This window comes from Gekko japonicus, unplaced genomic scaffold, assembly GCF_001447785.1.
Source record: "Gekko japonicus isolate JY-2015 unplaced genomic scaffold, Gekko_japonicus_V1.1 scaffold889, whole genome shotgun sequence".
In the NCBI taxonomy this organism is placed as follows: domain Eukaryota; kingdom Metazoa; phylum Chordata; class Lepidosauria; order Squamata; family Gekkonidae; genus Gekko; species Gekko japonicus.
In genome coordinates this window covers 62,700-81,277 of record NW_015165262.1, presented here as the reverse complement: position 1 = coordinate 81,277, position 18,578 = coordinate 62,700, and the positions used below count along the sequence as shown (strand labels likewise).

Genomic DNA, 18,578 nt, shown 5'->3' with positions numbered 1-18,578 from the left:
GAATATCTTCCATCTCACCCAAGTCTCATGATAAGGAGAAAAGCCACCGTGGTGTTGTGGTTAGAGTGTCAGACTAGGTCCTGGGAGGCCCAGGTTCAGATCCCTTGGTGTTATCCACATACTCTCCCAGCAGTTGCATGTAGATATTAAACAGTATAAGAGGGAGACAAGGTGGAACCCTGTGAGATTCTCAGGCACACATGATGAGGAATCAAGCAGTTCTCCCTTTAGCTTCGCCTTTTGGTACTGTTCAGCTAGACAGGAGTGGTGCGTAGTGCCACAACAACAATTTGGCCAACCATCCCAGAGGGATTTTATGCTCAATAGTACTGAAAGAAGCTAAGAAGTCCAGGGAAATCAATGGGATTTTACTTCCCTTTTCTGATTCCCAACGAAGGTCATCCATCACAATGACCAATGGGTCAGATAACATGCCTTGTCCAAAAAGGGGGTGTATGCCTCCAGAAAACAGTTCTTCAAATCATTCAGTCCTTGGACACCAACATTCAGGAAGAGTTTCACAACTGCCTTCTTCAAGATGGTTGACACTACTCTCTTTTAATAAAGCAATCTCTAGACTCTGGATCTACCTGGGTAATCCTGTTCAGCAGGATATAACAAGCCAAGAGTCAAGCACAACTTTCCAAATCCTTGGCATGTGACAACTAAAACTCATCTAAGTGAAAGCAACTAGTCTGAAAACACTGAATCACAGAGTTACAATCAGGTTACAAGCAATTTATTCAGCAAAAGACTGAACAAACAAGTTCCACTGGTGGACCTCCTGATGGCACTGGTATTTCTGGCCACTGTGTGATACAGAGTGTTGGACTGGATGGGCCTTTGGCCTGATCCAACATTGGTGTCTCTTATGTTCTTCAGTTCAAGCAAGCCTCTGCGTTTTCTCCCTTAACAGGGGCTTGATGGGGAAGTCCCCTCACAACTTAAAGAAGTTCAGTTGTGTGTCATTTTCTTGACACAGTATTGGTGGAGAGCTTGGTTTTCCTCCATGTGTGCTTAACCCATATGTCAATGGACTGCCATAACCAATCAAGGCAGTCCTTTATAAATGAATAGATACACATGCCCATCCCATCCACCTAGGGTTGCCAAATAGTTTTCACTCACCGGCGGGGGAGGCTCCGTCCCGTCCGCCCCCCGACGAGCTCAGCCACGCCCCCAACGTCAGCAACGTGGCTGCGTCACCTCTGGTGACGCAGCTTCGGGGGCGGGGTTCCCCCGGGCCCCGATTCCGCCAGGGAGGGAATCGGGGGCTCCGAAGCGGGGGGTTACCCGCCCCCCGGGCACATTTGGCAAGCCTACATCCACCTCAGGCAGAAATACTTCGAGGCCTACTTTATATAGTATTGACTTGGCACTTCTTTTTCCAAGTTTCTGCTCTTTTTGGGAAAGGGCTGGTTTCAATTCTGATCATTTTGTTTTATTAGGAAGAGTAATTGTTCCCTTTTCTGCAAATGGGAAGGTTATATGTGCTATATAGATGTGTTTGAAGGCCTGAGGTAATAGGTGACATTTTTCATGGGAATAATGCTTTCTAGGGAATTTATTAAGCAATATGTAATCGAGTTGGTTGGTTTCATGTTTATTGATATGTCATGGGGTTTATGAAGCACTTCAGAAAAGAAGTAATTCACTTTGTGGCGTCCCCAATACCCAGTGCATAACCACAAAATCTTAGGGAATGGTAATGGGATTGAATCATTATAATCTCAAAAAAGTGGAATGTTCAAGCGTAGCACATGATCACCAGTTCAAAACTCATTTGAGTCAATGAGAGATCATCCATCTAAAATACTGGGGTATTTGAAAATCTTCTCTGGACATTCTTTGTGCTTTTCAATATATATAGAGACCACAAATTCTTTCAGTTCAACTGATTCTGAAGTAGAGGCATTAACATCAGGGTTGCCTCACAGGTACTAGGTTCTCCATGACCTTATTTTTGTGTATATAAAATACTGAAACTTGGAAGGTAAAGTGTGCCATTGAGTCACAATCAACTTATGGAGACCCCATAAGACATGAGTAGGGTTGGTTTGCCATTGCCCTCCTCTGCATAGGCAGCCTCATCTTCCTTGGTGGCTGCCCATCCAAGTACTGACCCTGCTTAGCCTCCGAGCTCTGATAAGATCTGGCTCATCAGGTCTATTAAGGCTGTTGTTAAAACTTACAGAGACATTTTAAAGGAGGTCCAAATCAGTGTTCCCTCTAAGCTGAGTTAGTGTGAGCTAGCTCACACTAACTCAGCTTAGAGGGAACATTGGTCCAAATCATACCTTACAAAGTCCACATGGCAGACATGCAGACTTACAAGTAAATGTGTTCTTGGCGTTCATTGCTTTGAACATAACTCTCAGATATGCACAGACCCAATTCATATCGCTACCACAGTGCACCCCTCCCCCTATGCCATTTTCCCAATCTGAAACAACTTGAGGATCCATTATTTGCCATGCTGGGGAAACTTAAAGGTCATCCATCAGCACATATAGGTTTCTCCAACAAAGCAAACAGTAGCTCCTTGGGGGCATTTCATGTTAGGAAAACAATGTGATGAAAAGGCTTAAGCTTCCCTTCATATGCCACACATGACTTGGACCCACCAACACCCTGGGAATTAGTTCTGAGCAGATAACTCTCACACATCTAGATATCACTCCACATTTTTGCCATGCAGACTTTGTAGCATGTGAATTGGTCCTGAATAACTCAGCAACAGTTGTCTGAGTGATGGCCCAGGCTAGCCTGATCTCTTCAGATCTCAAAAGCTAAGCCGGGTTGGCCCTGCTTAGTATTTGGCTGGGAGACCACCAAGGAAGCCCAGGGTTGTTAAGCAGAGCCAGGCAGTGACAAATCACCTCTGTTCACCTCTTGCCTTGAAACCCCTATGGGGTTGCCATAAGTTGGGTGCAACTAGGTGGCACTTTCCACCACAACAGATCTGAATTTAGAAACACATTTGCCATATCCACACCTGACATTTGTGGTGTACCTGTATGCTATTTTAACTGTACACTTGAAAATAACTTCTAAAGCATCTCCACATTTCCAATATTTTGCAACTGAAGGCTTTTGGAGGTATTACTTCAATATCTCACACAGTGTTTGTTCTTCCTCACTGTTATAATGGGAAGATCTCATGTACAAACCACTGTGAAATAATGGAAGTAGCAGAAGAGTACTGACTCATTGACTACCATGCTCTTGCACTCATTTCCTTGCACAGAATTTTCCCCATGATGATTACAAAATAATGTCAAATTTACACCGATCTGTACTTGCATATACACAGCAATTGCTATTAAGTCAATATCCCCTTCTGGCTGTGTGTGTTTGTGTGTGTGTGTCTGATCATTCTTTCTGTCCTAGAAATCGATGGATGTCACAATAATAATGGAGGCTGCAGTCATACTTGTAGCACAGTGGGAAACACCTACCAATGTGAGTGCCCACGGGGTCTCGTGTTGTCAGATGACAACCACATGTGCCAAGGTAAGATAAATCAGGATCTGTAAGGGCAAGCGGTACCTCACAATGTGTCTAGGATAATATAGCTGTGGCGCAAATGGACTTTTTGTTTCCCCACCTCATAACAATTGGGATACGTTTTAGAGAAGACCCTAATGAAAGGTGAGGGTACCAAAATCTGACATTGATTCACTGACTAATCCATTTCAGCCCTGGAAATTGGGGGAGACGTTGGCTGGGTTTTGTCTACATTTCCTCCTCCCATTTTCTTAGCTGCATGCTCATGCCATAGTTCCTTTCCCTCATCCAGCTCTTCCCCTTCTACATCATGATATCCCTGGGAAACACGTTTCACTCTAATCTAAGCTGCCATTTTGATAGACAGCCTTATTATCCCACGTTCCCCTACCACTTCAAAATGGCTGCTTGTGAAAATCTGCTAGAATTGGTGAGTCCATTCTAAGCAGTTCCTTTTGCAAGGCTCATGTCTGAGGCAAATGTCCCATATGGGTGGATTAGCCCTGTGGTCACGACTGTTTCAGGAGCATACAGAAGAATGAAGAGAGATTCTGTGGGAGAGCAGCATCTGAAAGAAGCAGCCATTCTTTATTATTAACACAAATAAACATTATGGCTGTCTACAGTAGTCTTATGCAGCCACAGAGTGCAGTCCCTGCCTCCCACTAAATAAACACAACTTTTTGAATTAATTCTAATTACGTGCGTATTAACAGTGCTGGCAGATTGCATGTATCACATTAATGCTTCTGCTCCATACACTCACTATAAAGTAGTCATAAATATTCTCTCTCTTCTGCAGCATTCAGGCTATCACACGGAGTGATCAGCTTCCTCTCAGGAATGGCATACGTTTTAGAAGACACTCTACAATGTGATAATTTCTGTGATAGCAGATATCTCATTGGAGACTGAAAGATGCACAAAGGCTTTCCTATTAGTTAGTAATTTCCTGAAAAGCAAATGTGGAAAATAGAGGCGGTGGGGAATGGAAACACAGCTGGTGGCAGGGAGTGAGTCTGTCTGGGATAGGAGAACACTGAAGGACATTTTGAAAGTTAACATGATGAAAGAGGCGAGAGAGAGAGAGAGAATCCAAAGCAGATCTGAGTCAGAGTGGGCAACCCTAGGGTTCCCACCTGGTAGGCTGGCCCTGTGGGTGGGTGGGGGATGTCATGTCACCTCTGAGCCATGCTTACCATCCCTTGTAGGGAGTTGCAGTGGAACTCTATCTGCACTGTCTGCTGGGACTGCTCCATGGGCCTGTGATCCTACAAGGCAATAGGCATGAAGGGCATTTGGCAGAGTAAAGCAGATTGGAGTGGAACGGCAGGTAGTTATTCCACCCCATTGTTGTGCTACTGGTGTCCCCTATATACAGGGGAGGGGGGGTTACTCCAGCATAACATCATACTGGCCATACTGCTAACTCCCAGTTCCCTTTCTGCACTGTACATACCTACTAGTAGTAGCTACTGGTGCTGGAGTTTGGGTTGTAGGGACAATATACAGAAGAGGTATATGTAGTATCCTCTGGGGTCTAGTGTGTAGGATTAGAAACATAAGGACATCAGAGAAGCCATGGTGGATAAGGCCAATGGTCCATCCAGTCCAACACTCTGTCGCACAGTGGCCTAGCCCTGACCTGGATAGCCCAGGCTAGCCCAACCCCGTCAGATCTCAGAAGCTAAGCAGGGCTGGCCTTGGCTAGTATTTGGAAGGGCGACCTCCAAGGAAAAGCGGAGTCGTGATGCAGAGTCAGACCTCTTGCCATAAAAATAAGTCTAGTTCATCACCTAGTGGTGCATAATTCTAATAGAACTAGAATTTCTGGCTGCCAGGCAATCTTAGAATCTTCTCGCTGTTCTATACGTAATGCCATATGGTAAATATTAATTATTACACAGGGGCCAAAACCCAGGTGCCATCAGGAGGTCCACCAATGGGGCCAGAACTCCAGAAGCCCTCCCAATTGTTGCCCCCCAAGCACCAAAAATACAGAGCATCACTGCCCCAGGCATAATGTTCCACTATTAAGCTAGGGGTCCCCAATGTGGCATCTGTGGGCACATTTCTTGGTGTCCACCAAGTGCTTTTAGAAAGTAGACAGGGCTAGGTGGGGCTTTTGCCCAGCAGGGGTTCTGATTGGCTGGGTAGATTAAAAGACAAACAGTGCTTGTGCCCCAAATGAGGAAGAGATGCTATTAGACCTCGCTCCCTGACAATTTGTGGTTGGCTCCACCTACTGTGGCAGCCATTTTGTGATAGTGCCCACCGCCCTGTATCAGAATTCCAAAGGTGCCCACTGGGTCAAAAAGGTTGGGGACCCCTGGATTAAGCTTACCTATCCAGTTAACATGCAGGAGAGTCTGTCAGTTTCTGCTACAGGCTTCTTTATTGCATCACACATACTTGGAACTACAACCTACACATACAGAACTAGAACTAGGTGAGGTAGGGTTGCCAGACCCCCCCCCCCAGTGGAGGCGGGGGTCCCCCGCTGCCAGGCCCTGCCCCCCAGCCACCGATCAGCTGGCTGGCAGGAGGACTTACTAGTAGAAAGAAGATGGCCTAGGCCATGTAGTTGGCATTGCACAGGAAGTTACAACATCACTCCAGTGACTTCTGGGTGACATTCTGGTATTTGGGCAAAAACTATATGGTATAAGCTGGTTTTACCATAGAGTTTTTTCCCAAGTACCAGAGCATTGCCTGGAAGTCCGTGACATGATGGGGTCACTTCCTGTGTGATGCTGGTGACATGGCCTAGGCCTTCTTCTTTCTGCTGGTAAGTCCCCCTATCTCCTGCCGCGGTTGCCAGGAAGGACCTGGCAACTCTAAGGTGAGGCCCTCCCATACAGGCCTAGATGGGGGGAACAACTAGTCTATGAGGGCTCACTTAAGGACAGGGAGAGGATTCAACATAGTATTGCCAGGTACACCCTGGCCACTAATGGAGAAGGGGTCGTAGGGTTGCCAGATCCAGGGGAACTCCTGGAGATTTGGGGACAGAGACTGGGGAGGACAGGGATTCAGTTGGGTACAATGCCATTGAGTCCATCTTCCAAAGCATCCATTGTCTCCAGGAGAACTGCTCTCTGTCGTCTGGAGATGAGCTGTGATTGCAGGGGATCCCCAGGTCCCACCTGGAGGTTGGCATCCCTATTTCAACACCCCTCATTTGTCTGCTGCCTCCTTTGCTTGTCACACACAACTCTGCTGTCACATGTAGGTTGGCCCTCAGTTGTGTGAGGATGCATGGGAGAAGAAGCCAATGGAAGAATTGTTGTTGTTGTTCAGTCGCACAGTCGAGTCCGACTCTTCGTGACCCCATGGACCAGATCTCACCAGGCCCTCCTGTCTTCTGCCGTCCTCTGGAGTTTGCTTAATTTCATGTTCGTTGCATCGATGACACTGTCTAACCATCTCATCCTTTGCCGTCCCCGTCTTCTTTGATCTTCAGTCTTTCCCAGCATCAGGGTCTTCTCCAGTGAGTGCTCCCTTCTCATTTGGTGGCCAAAGTATTTGAGCTTCAGTTTCATTATCTGGCCTTCCAGGGAACAGTCAGGGTTGATTTCTTTTAGGATGGACTGATTTGATCTTCTTGCAGTCCAAGGGACTCTCAAGAGCTTTCTCCAGCACCATAGTTCAAAAGAATCTATTCTTCGGCGCTCGGCCTTCCTTACAGTCCAACTCTCGCAGCCATACATGACTACTGGGAATACCATTGCTTTGACCATGCAGACTTTTGTTGGCAGCGTGATGTCTCTACTTGTTGTTGTTGTTGTTGTTGTTAATAATAATAATAATAATAATAATATAAACAGCATAATAATGGAAGAATTAGATCATTATTTTGTTTTTGTTTTTTCCTTTTGAAATTTGCTTGTGAATTAAGAGGAATCACATATTTCCCATGGCTGCTTGTTTGATTAAGGCGAGACAGCCAGGCCCAAACCAGGAGATATTAAGGATATTAAGGTTGGGGGAGGGGGTATTATATACCACCATGTTGTTTTCTTTCCAGAACTATTCCCAAGAGTAGGCAGATAGATTTTTAAAGAATTTAAACTTGAACAGTAACATGATATATTCAAGAGAAAAGAAAATTATGACCAAACTGACATATTTTTCCCAGATTCCAGAGTCCAATTCATTCAGTCAGAAGCAGCACCTGTTTTCTTAATTACATATAACCTCATGAGAGGAATTGTAAATGTTTCCTTGTTAACAGAATACCTAAATCTATACCTTTCTCCACTTAAAATGGTTTACAGACTGTCTGTCCTTCCCACTTGAAAATTATGTGTAAGTCAGAGCTGTGTTTCAGAAAAGTCCCTAAATATGACTTTTAATGCTGCTCTTTTTCATTGAAATGTGTCTCCACTGAATAGTCATGGTGGCAAAGAATCTCATTAATTGAATTCAAATGGGTAAATATGACAAGTCTATGCGGTGAATTTTTCTACTGACATCTCTGTAGTGGCCTGTTTGAATTGGGAATTTTTTCCACCCCAGGTCAGCAGTTCTCATACACTAGCACCCCAGGGGTCATTTCAGAGAAAAAGAGGTGCAGGAGCTCATTAGCATAACTCATTAGTATAACTTATTTGCATATGCCACACCCCCGACATCACTGAAAGTATGTCAGAAGGCAACACCCACCGCTCAGGCTCCACTGGACTGTTTTGGATTGCTAGCTATGGGGGGGGGGGGCAGATATGTCCTTGCAGATGAGGGAGAGCTTGTACCTGAATAAAACTTGGTCTTAAAGGTGCCACTGAGCTGTTTTGGGCCAGGGGGACGGGGGGGGGGGGCGCTGAACAACTTACCTGGCTGCTTCTTGCTCTGACTGAAGGCTGCTTGTTGCATGTGCCCGCCCCCTGGGCTCTTTACTGCCGGAGCTCCGCTCCTGCCGGAGCTCCTGCAGGAAATGACCCCTGGCGGATCCCTATTTTGATTTTAACATTTTCAGTGTATAGGAAGCCACACAGACCTCTGTCTATTAATATCACCAAAACAAAAGAGTCAGAACTACATCAGCTCAATTTTAAAAGCAAATATAAATAAAAGGTTTGTGTTATGTGCACATGGTCTCCAAGGTCAGGTATAAGAGGATTGCTGATTCTGTCGGGCTGCAACTCAGAGGGCCCTGACCCAAGTTCTAACCAATATTACTCCTTGATTGGCAGAGACATGTCACTGTCGATAGCAAGAAACCTCCTAATTGGTTATTAACTTCAGCTTGAGGCCAGCTGAATCAGAATGGGGAGATGCCAAATCAGCATCACACAAATCTTGAACTTCAGATATACCATAGAGAATCACTATTGGCTGTTATGGTCAATGGATCAGTGACCATTCCCTTCCCTAGTGAAATCTTTTGCAGGAGAACATTGAGTGACAACCTGTTCAGTTTTACATCTAAAGTAACCATGATGACTGTATTAGGACAGCATTACCTTGGTGCCAACTGGAGTTTCTAATGCTGAGCTGGTTGGATCCCAGCAACTAATCGGCACATTTTCTGGCTAATGCTCTGAAGTGATCCGGAACCTAGGTGGCTGTGGATGACAGCAGTTCTGGGAACTTCTGCCTTTCTACAGGGAGAGAAAACCATTCTGTACTTTCAGAGCGTAGTCCCTGTCCCACCCCCCAATTCCTAAAGAACTGAGAGGACTCCATTTTAAAATTTAAAAAAATTAAAGTTGAGATTGTAGTAAATAAAAATAAATTACTTTAATTTAAACGTATTGATTGTATATCCTACCACTCCATGCATGAAATGCAGATGTTTCTTGCATTCCACTCTTTTCCTGCTGCCCCTCAGCCCCCGAAAGATCATTCTCAAGATGATGGGACCTGCAAGGAGGAATACAAATACAGCCACACCTGCTAAGGAAAGGGCTTGAATTCAAACCCTTTCCCCTCCTTAGTCCAGCATACTGAATACCCACACCCACATCCAAGCCCTATTTCTGTATTTTTTCCCATGTGGAAGGCCATGGGTTTGCCTCTGTTGCAAAGCAGTGCAAACTGCACTCCCCGTGTTAATTATTTTCGCAGTCGCCCCAGATTTCTATCTTCAGGTTGCTCCATGCCCTTCTAGGTTCAATAGCATTGCCAATATCGTGCTAACTTTCCAGAGAATGTGAAGGACTCACACGAGAGACGATCTTTGAGGGAGAAGAATAGTTCTGCCGCTGCATGATTTTTTTTTATCCCCCCTCTCCCCCCCCCCCCCGGTGAGGTGAGGCTGTGGCTTACATGTACAGAAACAGGGGAAAACAGATACTTAGGCAGAATGCTTAGAATGCTTGCACAGTATCTTAAGACTTGCTTGCAGTTTCAGGATGTGCAAAGGTCAAGACTCTTAGTGTACCAGAGTCACTGATCAACCTGATGTTGACAGTCTGGATGTGGCCAGAATCAGGACAGGTGTGCCATATTGCTGATCCTCATCCACAAGAATGGCGGCCATGGGTGGAGCCTTCCCATCTGGAAAAGTCCTTGGTTTGAAGCAGTTTGGGATTTTAGAAAGCTCCAACACTATGAATCATCATTGTAAAGGAATGCTAATGCAGCTGCTGGATCCCAGGAACACAGTGCCAGCAGAGTATGCTCACATCTTGAGGGGTGGGAATGTGACAGCACAGACAGCTCTTTGGGGAATAAACAAGGCTAGATCTCAAGACTGAAATAATCATAGTCTTTTACAGGCAGGCAGATCAAAGTTTTTGTTGAGCAAGGAGAGCTTTGGCTACCAAAGTAGGAGACATCAAAAGAGGACTCATCTTGTTGCTATGACGTCGGTTGTGCATTTAGATTCCCAGCTAACTTGGTAGGTCTGCTTTTTTTATTTCAGTCCCAGTCCTGTGTAAATCTACCTCCATAGAAGTGAACATCCCTAAGGATCTTGTTGGAGGGCTGGATCTCTCACTCATCAATGGTTCCTGCAAAGGAGTATCCAATGGCACTCATGTCAACATCAGGTTCTCCCTGAAGACCTGTGGTACCAACATAGAGGTAGGTACCATTATTAGCTTTTCTTATCAGCTGAAGACATCTCCCTCCCTCCCTCCCCTTGTCTCATATGCACCTCTCCTTATGTCACTGCCATCCTAAGCAGAGTTACACCCTTCTAAACCCATTGTTTTCAATTGACTTAGGAGGATGCAACTTTGCTTATGGTGGTACTATAGAAATACACTCAAGCACATATCTGTATTATAAAATTATATTGGGCTTATATCAGTTCAACTATCGTGGCTTTATCTGAAGAGTCCTTGAAAATGTGGTTTGGTGTTGACAATGAAATGCATTTTCTCTTGGAGAGCCCTAGAGTGCCCCTATTTCCCAAACTACAATCCCCTTGCCTTCCCCATTGCAAGTAAAAGGTAAAGGATTCCCTTGCACGAAAGCTAGTCAAATCCGACTCTAGAGGGCAGTGCTCATCTCCATTTCCAAGCCGAAGAGCCAGCAGTGTCCGAAGACGTTTCTATGGTCATGTGGCAAGCATGACTAAACGCCAGACCACACGGAACGCTGTTACCTTCCCACCAAAGTGGTACCTATTTATCTACCTGCAATTTCTTGCTTTAGAACTACTAGGTTGGCAGGAGCCGGGGCCAGAGATGGGAGCTCACTCCATCACATGGCACTAGGGTCTCAAACTGCCGAACTACAGACCCAGTCTGCAGCTCAGTGTCTTAACTTCTGAGCCATCACGGCCCCTTCCCCATGGCAAGGGAATCTCTCTATAATATAATTCTGTTTTGGTCGTGGACTCTCCTGAACATTCCACACGCTCCCTAATCAGTTGGCTGAATTATCTGTCACTCAGAACGTGTCCCTAGCCATTGCCTGAGTCGCACCCAGCCGCATTGCCTGAGTCGCACCCAGCCGCAAGAGTACTCGTGTGCTATTGGCTGGGGGCTGGGTTTGCTCCTCTTCCCCGCCTACTCCTTCAGCCTCTGTGCCCTGTCAGAAGTTGTGGCAGATGGCTTTCTCTCTTGACAAAGACACTTGCCTCCTGTGTGAGACTAACTTTTTCCCTCAGTAGCTGTTGGTAGGTGTAATGAAATGGCAGTTACCTGTGTCTGTAAGATGGCTGCCATCTGTGTGTTTAAAATATTCCTCTAGAAGGTTTAATTGAGCTGTAGTTCCAGAGAGGGGCCTGCAGGAGTATCACTCACTAGGTTGAATGGGGCTTCCTCATCTGCTGGACTACAGTTCCCAGCTGCACCAAGGCCAAAAAGTGCGGGAAAAGAGGGACCATCCCAAGGGGCGGGGCAGCATCAATATAGACTCCAGCTAGGCCACAAGCCAGAGACGTGGGAGAACCCTGGGAGGCAGCAGAAATCCAGCCACTTCACAGTCGGCTGGGGATTTGAGGGGTGGAGCCTGGAGAGGGTAGGGTTTGAGGAGGGGTTGGACCTCAGACAGGTACAATGCCATAGACTCCACCCTCCAAACCAGCCATTTTCTCCTAAGTAACAATTGTTGCCAATCTCCAGTTGAGGGCTGGAGAACACTCAAAATCACAACTGCTCTTCAGGTAGCAGAGATCAGTTCCTCTGGAGAAAATGGTGGACTCTGTGTCATTATACCCTGCTGAGGTCGCCACAGCAAATTGACGCTGAATGTCCAAGGCCTTGGCACTCTCCCAGAGTCCAGAGCTGTTGTATTTATTTCCACAACGGGCCTTTCTTCCTAGTTACTAATAAACCTGTTTAAGTCATCCAATGTTGATATGTGGTGCTTCTCCTACCATCAGCCACTACATAGCCACATTCATAACGAGTCTTTGAACTCCTCTCATTCTCAAGGATGAATGCTGGAGCAAGGAAAGATATGAGCAAGTCTAGGGCATTATATGATACCAGACTGTTGAGTAGCTGCTGCCTTGGGCAAGGCCATATGACATATTCCAAATAAGGGCTTCTGGCAGCTCCATGACCTGGCCTTGCATGCCTCTTCTTGGGAGGCAATTCCCCCCCATCAAGTCACAGCTGATTTATGGTGACCCTGTGGGGTTTTCAAGGCAAGAGATGTTCAGAGGTGGTTTGCCATTGCCTGCCTCTGCATCACAACCCTGGTATTCTTTGGAGGTCTCCCATCCAAATACTAGCCAGGGTTGACCCTGCTTAGCTTCCCAGATCTGCAAGATTGGGCTAGCCTGCCTGGGCTATCCAGATCAGGACATGGGAGGCAATAGGCTTGTTTAATCATGGCCCTTTTAGGAGGCAGTTACAGGCATCCAGCAAGGGGGTGGGATGGGGAGGCTGTTCCAGTTGGGCAGGCCAGGCCAGTCATGTCCCAAAGGCAAGCTTGCTTTGAGTTAGCTTGGCAAAGCCTCCACATTTGTCCTTGTTTCTGCTTGGATTTAGTGCTTCATTTCACCGTAGCCAGGTGTTAGTCCCAACCCGTGTTCCCAGGACTGCTTTCATGCTTGAATTGCCTACAATTAGTGCATTGTTCATGCCAAAGAGAAAGTGAAGGAATGCCATTGTTGATGTGGCCAAACATTGTGCCCAATGTAGGTCTCAAATGCGTATGACAAAGCCAGTTGAATCAAGAGCCAATTGAAGTCTGATATACAACAACCTATCTAGCCTTCCTTCAGCCTTCCTTCAGCTTAGGGACAATGAAATTGGAAAGGAAAGTGATGCGATCAGGAAACGAGAGTGGCTACAGTGCTAGAATGCTGCATTTTGCGAATTATGAACATTGGAAAGCTGCACTTTCAAATAGCTAGAAATCTGTACCCTGTAACATCGGTAGAATGGAACATACTACACAAGAATGGCTCGTAGAAATTAACAACTGGTACACAATAAGTGAAAATGTGTCATTCCATACATCCAGGCTTTAGAGGTGCTACTGTTACGATGTTTATTGTTTGGATGTTACATTCTACACTCCAGTTTCCATTATGGTGGTTTTGTTCTCTTGTCTCCTTCACTTTGGTTGTAGCACAGACTGCATGAGCTGCCCTTCAGAATATTAAAATTCTTTGCCCAGGCAAGCCAAATTTTGCTACAGAAAAAACTAGATTCTGTGACCTATGTATAAATTATACAAATTGAGCTAATGTGTATAATTTGCCTTATCTTGCACAATTTGTTCTGTAATTGTGTGCCTATTGCATTTCTTTCCTATTGAGAGCTTCTTCCAAGGAGTTCAGGGTTTGTGTACAGTGCTCCCCTCCACCATTTTCCCCTTGCAACAACCCTGGGAGTCGGAGAGAGTGTGATTGGCCCCAGATCATGAATTTCATGGCAGAGTAGGGATTCAAACCTGGGCCTCCCTGCTCCTGTTCCAACACTCGGGCCATTCATTATCTGTGGTGTTTGGTATCTGGGAGACCCGGCTGGAAACTTCCCACTCTGCCAAGGAAGCCTGCTGGGGGCTTTTGAGCCAGCCTCCTTCACAGGGTTCATGCAAGAATAAAATGGAGGAGAAAAAGACAGCATGAGCTGCTTTTGGTCCCCATTGTGGAGACAATATCGATTTTTACTAATATGGATTGTTTAGTCTTGTTTTGCTAGTCATAGAAAGCCATGAAGGATACTAAAGCCCCAGACAACAGCCCCTGGAAATATTATTCAAACCTCTCTCAAATGTTCAACCCACACACTTTCAAGAATATCTTTGCAATCATAAAAACCACAAATGCTTTAATAAAAAAATTCGGGATTCCTAGGTATTGCATTCTGCCTTTTTCCTGCACTCTTCAAGATTCATAATACGCAGATTGCCCCGCTTATGGTATCTCTAGTATCTCCTGACATATCCTTTTGCTTTCTCTGTCCAATTGTTGTCACAATGTTTTCTTCTTTCTCCTCACTGTATGATACAGGTAGTAAATGACAAAATCATCGCTACCAATATGATAACTGGCTTGCCAAAGCAAACTCCGGGCAGTAATGGTGACATTATCGTCCGAACTGGCAAACTGTTGATCCCTGTAACTTGTGAGTACCCTCGCTGGTACACCATCTCAGAAGGCTATGTCCCCAATGTTAAGAACTCACCACTGGAGATTGTGGGTCGCAACCGAGGCGTCTTCCCCTTCACCCTTGAAATATTCAAAGACAAAGAGTTTGAAGAGCCCTACAGGGATACCCTCCCCACTCTTAAACTCCGAGATTCTTTGTATTTTGGGATTGAGCCCTTGGTGCGCGTGAACGGCCTCGAGACATTGGTGGAGAGCTGCTTTGCGACCCCTACGGCCAGGATTGATGAGTTCTTGAAGTACTACTTAATTCGAGAAGGGTAAGTGTCACGGCTGTTCCCCCTTCATTTATCTGATGCCAGGGTTTTTGTTGCTGTTTAGGTCACCCAAAATACAGAGGATTCGTAAAGTGCCAGCTCTTTCCCAAGGGCAAATGGCTTTTGGCAGGCAGGAAAGGGGGAGACTGCCAGTCACAACAATCACCAGCTGTCAGAAGCTACCCAGGCAAAGCTACCCACTTCACTTAAAAAGACCTAGAGGGGGCCATCGGGTGAGCAAACAAGTGACTTAAACACCAGCATTTTCCAGAGGGAAGCTCTCCCTCCAATTATGACGGCTGATAATTAATTTGGCTTCCATGCTAAAAGCCATGTGGTCTTCTGTGTTGGCCAGCTGTTGACCCACCACTGGAGTGTATTTAACCAATTAGCACAATTGTGTTTTTCAGTGGTTGCATTGCCCTGGTTGTTGTTGTTATTCAGTCGCACAGTCGAGTCCAACTCTTCGCAACCCCATGGACCCCATGGACCACATCATGCCAGGCCCTGGTAGGAAGTCTTATATGGCTTCAGGTGAAGCACGGAACTTTTGCCCACGCAAAACATTTTTATTTTATAGGCCAAGCATTATTGACTAGGGCTACAAAAAAATAACCTGGTCTTCTTCTAGACCCCTTTAAAACCATATACACGTATCCACACACCATTAAAACAAATTCCTCTTGGAAAAGGACCAATATGCTTGAATCAAATATGTAAGTCCATAGGTCCTGTAGACCTGAAAAATTACATTTTAATTACAATAGCAATCATGGTAGTGAAAGGTTTTCAACCACAATCTTTCCCACATCTCTGTATCTCTGAGACTCAGGGTCAAACTACATCTTGCAATTTATAGTATGAAGTGTCTTGGGTTCCCCCAGCCTGACCATGGCTGAGACACAATCAAAGGTAAGATGTAAGAGAACCCATTTGCCAAGTACTAAATCAGGGGATTTGGATCGGGACCACAGCACGTTGGGGAGAAGGCACTTCAGTCTCCCCACTGTACCATTTTCCCAACTCCAAACAGCCCCGGGGGAGTGTTATTTGCCCCACTGCATGTGTAGCCTTAGGGGAAAGGTGCAGGGGAGAGACTGAAGTCACTTCTCACCCTCCCACACACACACACACACACACACACACACCATGGTCTTGATCCAAATTGCACCCTGTGCACTTGCAAAATGGGTTCCCCCTTACCAGACATGTTTGACTCTCAGCCAACACTGTTAGTCTATACAAGTCCTTTACCCTATTCTTTCAAACCTCTTTAGAAAGCAGCTCCTTTCAAACCTTGGGGCCATTTCAAGCATCATAATCTTTACCCCAGAAATTGCCAAAACGCAAATCTCTCCAGCGCTGATTAGGGCAGCAGAAAGAGTTTGTGACTAATCCTGTCTTTTGTAAAAGAAGCCACTCTTTCATATTGCCAATGAAATCAATCTGAATTGGAGCAAAAATGAAATTGGCTATAGGGCATAAGGTTAGAGTTTTTAAGAAACTCACATCAATGTTACTGAACTGAAAACTGTGTTTTATTGCCTGAATGGCTATCCAAAAAATGGATATGGTTAAACCAAGATAGTTGGATTTAATTTCTTCTATAGAAGTTGACCACACTCAGTCTCCAAAGGGGATCTTGCTTCAAACCCTTAAGCACTTGAGAACTTCTGAACTGTTATTTATTATAGCTTGGATAGGTTTTGACACTGAGGCTATCCATATTCATGTTGGCAGTAAAAAGTACATTAAGGTCAGTATGGTATACGTCCCATCATATCTAAAGTAGCCTCCATATTGCCGTGTTTAGATGCCCCCTAGAGGACAAAAGCAGCCAAGGGGCTCCTGTAAATACGTCCTCAGAAGATGTAAGAAGCATTTAATATGTGGAACTGCCTAAGGGCATTCTTGTCAAGATGCTGCATTGAAGATCCCAGTGCTTCTTTTCACATCTGTCATTCCTGATGTTATTTGTAATGCCCACAGTCATCTGGGATATTCATAACTGCAGAAGACTGGAGACCAAAAGCATCCTAGGTTTGACTGCTGAAAGGCTCCCTAGGCTTGAGCGATGAGGGATATTTAAAACACAAATGTGTTCTGCAGTCCTTGGGCCAAGCTGAAATCAGCTGTGATTTAGTAATGTTGGCAGAAGGCTGACTGGTTCAGGAAGAGTTTGATTAAAAGCCATTAAACTCATTGTCACAAATGTACCCTTTGCTTATGCAAAATGGCATCTACTCCCTCTAGGTCGGTAGTATATCTTAGCACTGGATGGTGAACAAAAGACTTAAAGGCCTTTGATGGCCGGTGATGACGCCAGACGTGCTGCTGTTTGTATTGTACTCCTGCTTGTTTTGATGGGGGACTGAAAGACAGAGATTCTGCATTCTTTAGAATAAGATCAGAAGAAGAAGAAGAAGTATTGGAGGTTACACAGCTTGCTGGAAAAGAGGCTTCTGGTTCTTGTAAGGATGGGGGTTGGGTATTGGGGAGCAGGATTTCTTGGGTAGTTGTACTTAGGGATGGTTATAGCTGGCATCTGTTCAAGGGTACTTTTGTAAACAATCCCCCCCAGGATTAACAAAATTTGGAACAATACCACGCAGTCCCCAGCATCATCTGTACCAAATCAAAAACTGGAAATTTGAGTGCTGTGGCAAGGAATGGGCACGAATCTAAATTCATAATCAAAATTGCCTGGTTCGTGAGGTGAGGGTCATGTGAACTTCCCCATGGACCTCCATGGTTTTCATGAAGGTTTTCATGAAGGTTCGTGTAGTTCATGTTGGTGGTTTGTGTTCGCCGTGTGATTGCCCATAATGTGATCGCTCATAATAGGCAGATGTTCGCTGTGTGATTGCCCATAAGTACACCGATTCCAACCGGTATCTATACCGGCATAAATGCCCTGTCTGAACGCACCCATTAAGCCAAATAAAATGCACTGTGTGGCCAACCACCATCGCCTTGATAAACCAACTGGTTTTTGCTGTCTCATGGCAGGGCTGGCCCAAGGGTTTTGGGACCCCTTGGTGGTGCATGACTTTAGACAGACAGGCAGATAAAGGTTGGCTGATGGAAACTTCCAGGATATTTTAGGGATGAAGCCTGCTGAGGTGGGGGTCTGAGGAGGAGGAGGAAGAGGGGGACCTCAGACAGATACAATGCCATACTGCCCACACTCCAGACAAGCTGTTGCCAGTCTCCAGGTGGCAGCTGGAGAGATCTTAAAGCTCTGGTGCTAATTCAAATTGTTGCGAGTAGTGTTCTGGAAAATCTTTAGGAATTGTTTGGTGCATTTACGATGGGGCTCCTGGGGAACTATTGCTGCCAATCTTGGCCCAGCAGCCATCAAACCATTCTCTTCAACCCCCTGCTGTGCAGCTGACTTTCCCCTAGGGTTGCCAATCTCCAGGTGGGACCTGGAGATCTCCCACTGTTACAATTGATCTCCAGATGACAGAGATCAGTTCCCCTGGAGACAATGGATGCTTTGGAGGGTAGACCCTATGACCTCCAGTCGCTGGCGTCCTTCCACCCCCCCGCTCAATGCTGCCCTCTACAGAATCCACCCCCCAAACCTCCAGGTATTTCCCTCCTTAGAGCTGGCAACCCTACATTCCCCTCAGTGCCTGTTGGGAGTGGGTGGTGGGGGAGGGGAAGGGAGTGGGCGACCGGAGGCTTCTGCCTCCTGTCTCCAGTCCTGGAGTGTGGGGGGTGGAAACGGACACGGCAGCCGGAGGCTTGCACCTCCAGTCGCCGGCCCTGGAGTGGGTGGGGTTGGGTGGGGG

The 18,578-nt window shown here is 45.8% G+C and overlaps 1 protein-coding gene across 1 annotated transcript in view; it reads left to right on the top strand.

Moving 5' to 3' along the window:
• Positions 1-18,578, top strand: part of OIT3 (oncoprotein induced transcript 3) — a 62,147-nt gene that overhangs the window by 33,934 nt on the left and 9,635 nt on the right. Inside the window, exons 5-7 of the mRNA XM_015410184.1 lie at positions 3,391-3,513; positions 10,373-10,533; positions 14,369-14,784. Coding sequence (XP_015265670.1) covers positions 3,391-3,513; positions 10,373-10,533; positions 14,369-14,784 — 700 coding nt within the window. The remainder of the gene's footprint in view (positions 1-3,390; positions 3,514-10,372; positions 10,534-14,368; positions 14,785-18,578) is intronic.